Consider the following 7,352-nt stretch of genomic DNA (forward strand, 5'->3'; position numbering starts at 1 on the left):
AAAGGATTATGGGAATATTCATGACCAGATAAAGAGCTGGGACTCATGAATGGATGTGTCCAGAAGCTCATCTCTTAGGTAAACAGGCACCTAAATGGAGTTTAGATCCAGCTTCTGGGATGCGCAGGAGCATGGTAAGGAGCGAGAGCCTTCGCCTCTTTCCCCCATGTCACATTTCCGTTGCGGTGAAAAGAAAAGCCTTATTTTGGCCTTTTCTTCGCAGTCGTACTACATTCTTCCATGTGGAACAAACAGATGGTGGAAAGAAATAAATGTCTGTTTCTCACAGTCTTTTCAGACATGATAAGCCAATGTGCACACAAATGTGCCTGACATCCTTCGCTGTGCTTTATTGTTTAAAATTGGAATGGCCGCAAGTCCACAAATGTGTTGTTGGTTTGTGTATTGTAAGCATATTGGGAAGAATCCGGCCTGTTTTGTCTCTTCTGGTCAGGCCTGTCACTTTTGGGTTGTGTTTGTCATTTTTGGGAATTGTTGAACAGCTTGCACTGACCAGTTTTTTCTCACTGTTTGATGAGTCCTGTTGAATTTTTTTTTTTGTTCTAAATGGTGTTGTGTTTTACCCCTGAAGTACTCCAGAAGAATTAGGCAGACCGTGTGGAACAAGGTCCAGTTTATTTGTTTGTAACGACACTTAAACAGCCAGGTTTCCACATGTTTAGATGGTGTTAACCTGCCAACCTCCCGTATTAACTCTGTCTAGCTTGAGTTTCAGTCCCACACCTGCGGTGTCAGTGCACCCTCTCTGAGCTCTAAATACCCCATTACGCACCCTAATCTCCATCATCTCAGTCTTTTATATGCTCATGCTCTAACAGGGTATCAAAGACTGGACCATCGCTGCTACCTGCCAGAAATGTGTATGTGTAAGTGTGCGGGGAAGGCGCCACATGGTCATGTTTCAGGGGTTGAAATTGTTTGTGAGGCACTGCACACGTGTGTGAGAGAGAGTGAGTGAGTTAGGGGTCAGAGTGTTATATTTCAGACCACAGAGGTGTCAGAGAGTCTACAAAGGCTAACTTATTCCTTTCATCCCTCACCTCTGCACAGAAAGGGGAACTCCCGTGCCATTACACTCATAAAACGGCCGCACGAGCCTCGCATGACAGTATTCAGTTACAGGCACAGGCTTGGAGCACAGGGTCCATGTTGAAATTCATTGAATCTACTGTGGTTTAATTATCTAGGACAATGGAGCAGGTCCACATAGGTTCACTCACACTTTAATATTGATTGGACAAACCTTTGCATCAAAATTTCAAAAATGTGTTTAACCGTCCTAATGGTTTTGTACAGTGATTTATGACTGTCAAATTAAAGCAATTACTCTTATTATTTTGTGTGGTTATTCAAGCTTCATCAATTTTAGCTCAAGTTCAATCCTAAAGGTATATTTATATATTTTTTTTATTTTATAAGCTGTGAATTTTTTGTCATAGCTACTTGTTTGGCCAAACATTGGCCTCAATATATTTAAATTTTTTTGTTGTTTGGACACATGGCTTTATTGAATTGAACATAAACAATGCTATTTCCATAAAATGAACACATTCCTGTCTTTTTGTGCTATTGCTTTTGTTCATTTGATGCTTGTTTATTTATACACAAGTCTCCAGTGAGAAATCACACTTTTAAACAAAAAATTGCTGAAATCACAGATTGTACCACAAGTGTATATAACTTTAAAACAGGCCTTTAAAGCAGTACTGGGCAGTGATCGGGGGAGATCCTGTGGATAAATCAATAAGATACAAACTAATGTAAGTAATAGCAAAATGGAAAACCATTTGAAAACTGTATTGAACAAAGGTTATTGCTGCTGAATTATAGCAACACAGTGAACGAGCAGATAGGCTTCACCCTCCACAATCACAAATAGTTTAAGGGCTCAAGCTAAGAAAAACCTTATAGATTTTGGGTATTAGTAATTTAATATTTTTTCTTTATATAATTTAGTTTTCACATGTCAATAATTTTTTTTAATTGTGTCATAGAATTCCAGTAAAAAAACTAGTCTCACACACAGAAAATTTCCCTCCACCACAAATATTAATTATAATCATGGTATGGTTCATAGCTATAGTACTTTTCTCATACCAAAGAACAGTTTACCATCGGATATGTAGTTGATACCCGAATACTGGCAAATAGCGTACGCCAAGCTAGGTGCCTTTATTTTGCTTCTTTAGTTTTGCACTAGTTCTACAAGGTAAGAATGGACAAAAGTTCATGGCTAAAAACTGTAGCAGGCATCTGAAGCCCCGATCATGTCCGTACTTTTATAGATTACAGTACATCATTCAATCTCGCTGTGCTGAAGAGTCTTATTCTCACACTGCCGTTTCTTGTGTGGCTGTCTGAATGCCAGCCTAAGCCTCTAGGGCACAGCCTTTGAAGTGGTGTGTGTGGAGCTGAAATACTGCAATGGAACACCACGTCTTCATCAGCTCTACTTCTAAATTGTCAGTAGCTGCCATATGCTGTTTGTGTAACTGAGCGGATGACCACCAAACCTCAGTGGCTCCTGAGCAGTCTATTACTCCCAAACGTGCTGAGATGTATTCTTAACTTGGGCCTCATGGCACTAAGAACTCAATAGGTCTAAGGTCTCAATAGGCTGCACAGTCAAGCTGGTATTGATGTGATTTTATACCTATTTTACTAACAGACCATTGCCAGGATTTGTACAAGGTGTACTAAATATAACTGGCACTTGTAAAATGTAAACTAAATATATTTGTGGATGTTCACGTAAATATCTGGAGTACTTTTTTAGTAATATATGTATACATCGTTGGAATAGTTCACTTTTCTTTTAAAGGAGCAGACAAGGTGATATGCTGCCATTTAATGTGTATGTTTTGGTCTTATCTTTGTGCAGAAAAAGTACGAGAAATCCAGGAGAAACTTGAAGCCTTCATAGAAGCTCTACACAAGGAGAAGTAGTGCCATGGGTACTGCCATCTTTTTCATTGTACTTCTCAGTCTGAGGCCTGCATTAAACGATCACATGAATATTTAATTAAATAAAAGAATAATACAATTAATACATTTTTTCTTCTTGTTTCAGATACTTTGAATTCCATCCTGTCCTCATCCAAGAAATGCACTGTTCACAAAAGATGCAGTTTTGCTCTTTTTCTTGTGCAAATGATTGGTCTCCCTGCTTTCCACCTGTTTTTAACCTCCACTGCTTTAGCTCTCCATCGTACGTCACGCACACACAAACACTTAAGCCCTAGCAGAACTCTGTCTCCCTCCTTAAAAGCCGCCCCTGTGAAAACAAGTCAAGTGCGTAGGAGCCCCTTTAAGTTTGTTGAACATTTGATCACTGCTGGAAAGGAGTGCTTGCACAAGGAGAAAGTGGTGCCTGTCACAGTCTCATGCTTTATTCTTTTCTCCTGTAGCACATAAAAGCCAATGTGTTCACCAGAACTGTTCTTCGTGCACAACTGAGGTGCGTTGTGGGGGAGAGAGTGTGTGTGAGAGAGAGAGAGAGAAAGAAAGACATGCTCTCAAAGGCTTTTTGCGTCTTCTCCTCCTTCATTTCCATTAAATGAAGATTTTGTACAGGTTTTTTTTTTCTTCTCCTTAGACTTCCTTATTAATTGCAGTGGTGTTTTTGGAGAAGACACATGGTAAAGCTCATCTGGTGTTGATTTGGCTGCTGGAGCATCCCAAATGTCTTTTATCTTTCACTGCTGTGGCTTTTGTTCCTTTTAGCCAGCAGCTTCTCTGTGGCTAAAGAGCCTCACATTCATACATTCATATTTGTGACCTTATATACACATGGCATTGCAGCCAAATGAGACACCTTCATGATCTTATGGACAGCATATCCAAGTTCATGCTCTTACTTGAATCTAGAAATATAAAAAGCTTTCATGTAAGTGGTTCTCAATGAAGATCTCAGTATTTAGCCCATGTGCTACAAAACTAAACAAAGCACTTAATGATTTATATGTTATTTTATTGTTGGTTCTAATTTTCACAGTTTTGCCTGTGGAGCCCTCGTCTTGAGGACACTCTGAATCTAACGTGCTCCATCAAAGGAAAGAATATATGTTTCATTTTGGTTGTAGATATGGTGTAATTTATTTGCTGCCTGGCTGCTTGGTTTTTTTTTGTTTTTTTTTTCAGAATATTCTCTCCTTTCCTCTCTTCCTCTCTCCTTTGCTTTGTACCATCTCTCTAAAATTAAGGGGCTTGCAAAGTCTGTTCCACACTGTTTTGTCTTTACTGCCTTCTTTATTACTTCCCATTCTCATTAATATACCCCAATACTGCACATTTTTTTAATCTTTGACATTCGTGCTGTTTACTTGGATTTTGTAAAGATCCACTGATGAAAGGCATTGTTCCGGAGAGCTCATCTGTATAAATGGGTGAATATACATTGTGTACATGTTAACATAGCTGAAATCATGGATCTGTCATCAGGACATAGGGGGTAAATCTGAGTGTGAAGCTTATAAGAGTAATATATCCATTTAAATAGGTTGAAACATTTTCTTCTTTGTTGTAGATTGTAACGTTTGCATGTTGTATGCCATCAAATGCGGTTTATTTATTAAACTGGTGTTAAAGAAGGTGAAATAAAATGGATATTAATCTATTGTTTCAGTTGTAGCTGATAAATTAACAAGGGGAAAAGTCTACCTCTTTAAAATGAAGACTACTGTGGGTGTTAAACAAGCTGAGTGCTTCAGTGCGCATACATATGTAACTACCTATTTTACTTTGTACAGTTTAAGACTGTAAATTTTACCACAGACACAGTCAGGGTGAGAAAGTTTTGCACTGTTCAAATAAAGCTTCATTGTAAAGATAAGGCTTTGTCATCTAAAGTGGGAGTGCATATGAACCGAGGCATAGCCTACTTCTTTCTGCTTTGTTTTAAAGCATGGGTCACCAATCTTATCCACAAAGGGCCAGTGTGGCTGTAGGTTTTTATTCCAGTTAAGCAGAGCACACCTGATTCTACAAGTCTGATGATAGTTATAGTTATAGAGTGCTGCTGTTGGGTTGAAATGAAAGCTGCAGCCACACCGGCCCGTTGTGGATAAGATTGGTGACCCCCTGTTTTAACTGAACACCAAGTAAAATTCTGTATTTTTGCTCCTGGGCTCCCCCTGCAGTTGTGGAGTGTAATTAATTTTTACAACACTGTCCTGAAATCTAGAGGAAGGAGGCATGTGATATTCTATCTTCTTCCAAAATGACATAGTGCAGATTCTGCTGTAATTAAACCTGGGGTATTTATGAGAGGCTCAGTTCTTTGTAATAAGCTGTAATTTTAAGGTAAAAATACTACAGAGTATCAGCAACCCACGAGAGCACCACAGAGCTGATATTATTTGGCTGGTGAGCTCTCGGTGCTGCAGTGACACAGATGTGGTCATGCTGTATTAGTGTGTGTTGTGCTGGTAAAAGTGGATCAGACACAGCAGTTCTGCTGAAATTTTTAAACCTCTTTATGTCACTGCTGGACTGAAAATGGTCCACGAACCAAAAACCTCCAGCCAACAGCGTCATGTGTCCGCTAATGAAGGACTCGAGGATGAATATCACAAACTATACAGCGACAGATGAAGTACTGTCGCTGACTTTATATCTACAGAGTGGGTCAATGAGGTATTTGTATCTAATAGAGTGGTCAGGGAGTGGACACGGTTAAAAAAAAAAATAATAAATACAAATCCCAACCACTGCTGTGTCTGATCCACTCATTACAGCACAACACACACTAACAAGCCACCACCACGTCAGCGTCACTGAAGAGCTGAGATTGGTCCACCACCCAAATCATACCTGCTCTACGGGGGTCCTGACTATTGCAGAACATGGTGAAAGAATGCTAACAAGTAATGCAGAGCAACGGATGGACTAGAATTTAACTGTAGAATAAAAAGTTCTGCTGTATGTTTAGTGGAGATGGAAGAATGGAAAGTGAGAGCAGAAACAAGGAGATGGTGTTAAAGTTGTTCAAAATCACACTCTTAAGGCTCATTACACATTTCGTACTTTAGTAACACCTTTAAAAAAAAAAAAAAACAGTCAGGAGCCTGTTTACCACTGAGCCCTTTTTTTGCTTTTTCTGAGGATAGTGTAAGTCCTGATTTTAAAAACTGATTATAAATATATCCATCCGTTATCTGTAACCGCTTATCCAATTTAGGGTTGCGGGGGGTCCAGAGCCTACCTGGAATCATCGGGCGCAAGGCGGGAATACACCCTGGAGGGGACGCCAGTCCTTCACAGGGCAACACAGACACACACACATTCACTCTCACACCTACGGACACTTTCGAGTCGCCAATCCACCTGCAACGTGTGTTTTTGGACTGTGGGAGGAAACCGGAGCACCCGGAGGAAACCCACGCGGACACGGGGAGAACACGATTATAAATATATATATTTTTTAACATTCTTCCATTACACAGGTGCTCAAATTTCTCTCATATTTATCTATTTATCTGAAAGTGTTAAATATCTTCCCATATTTAAACAAGCAATTTAGCTATTAGCTTATATTTAATAATTAAAATGATTATATTTATCTAATGTATTTAAAATAATTATGTTTGTTAAATATTTAACTATTAGCTTGTGATTCTGCCTGGAAAATCTATGTATTTCACTCACTTTGTTGTTCAAAGATTTGGTGTATATTGTTGTATAGTGCTTTGTTGACATTCATTAATTACATCGCCACCCCCCACTCCTCCCCACTATATGGTTTTGTGATTCAAGGATTCCTAGATATTGAGAGTGAGCGCGTGTGCCTAGCATCCAGTGCTTGGAGTTGTTGCTTATGTACATATCCTGCAGCTAATGAGGCAGTGAGAGTCTGACCTGTGCGCTGTGCGGGAGGAGTCTGCTCTTGGTTACCGGCTCTCTGCTCTGTGGCCTGTGAGCTTGATGGACCTGTGGGCAACGTGTGGAATCTTTTAGAGGCCCTGGAGCCCAGAGCTGTAGTCTGGCCTGCTGAATAACATGGGCCAGTTGTGTGCATGTGTCGAGGGGGTGTCTTTAACTTCTGGGCATCCTCTCCCATTTCACAAGGGCCTGATTGTTCATGGCATCACAACCTTGCCGGAGGGGGGCAGAGGGAATTGAGGAGGTGGGGGGATTTCTTGTTTTTAGAGACAGAGTGAGAGAGAGTGGGCCTCTCTATCCCTTCCAGCACCTGAGGGCCATATAGATGCATGTGCTCCAGCCTTGACTGGCTGCTTCTTGCGTGCCTTCAGAGAATGATTATATTCCCGTTTGTTCAAAAAAAGTGAAAAGACAGAAAAAGGGGCGTTTTTTTTCCCCTTTTTTTGGGAGGG

General features: G+C 40.2%; 1 protein-coding gene across 1 annotated transcript in view; it reads left to right on the forward strand.

Annotated features, from left to right (window-relative positions):
• opa1 (OPA1 mitochondrial dynamin like GTPase) overlaps positions 1–4,871 on the forward strand; it is a 35,252-nt gene extending 30,381 nt beyond the window's left edge. Inside the window, exons 30-31 of the mRNA XM_066664918.1 lie at positions 2,903–2,975; positions 3,092–4,871. Of these exons, the coding sequence (XP_066521015.1) occupies positions 2,903–2,967 (65 nt within the window). The 3' untranslated portion in view covers positions 2,968–2,975; positions 3,092–4,871. The remainder of the gene's footprint in view (positions 1–2,902; positions 2,976–3,091) is intronic.
• Positions 4,872–7,352: the final 2,481 nt, after the last annotated feature.

The sequence above is a fragment of the Hoplias malabaricus genome, chromosome 3 (assembly GCF_029633855.1).
Source record: "Hoplias malabaricus isolate fHopMal1 chromosome 3, fHopMal1.hap1, whole genome shotgun sequence".
NCBI lineage: Eukaryota > Metazoa > Chordata > Actinopteri > Characiformes > Erythrinidae > Hoplias > Hoplias malabaricus.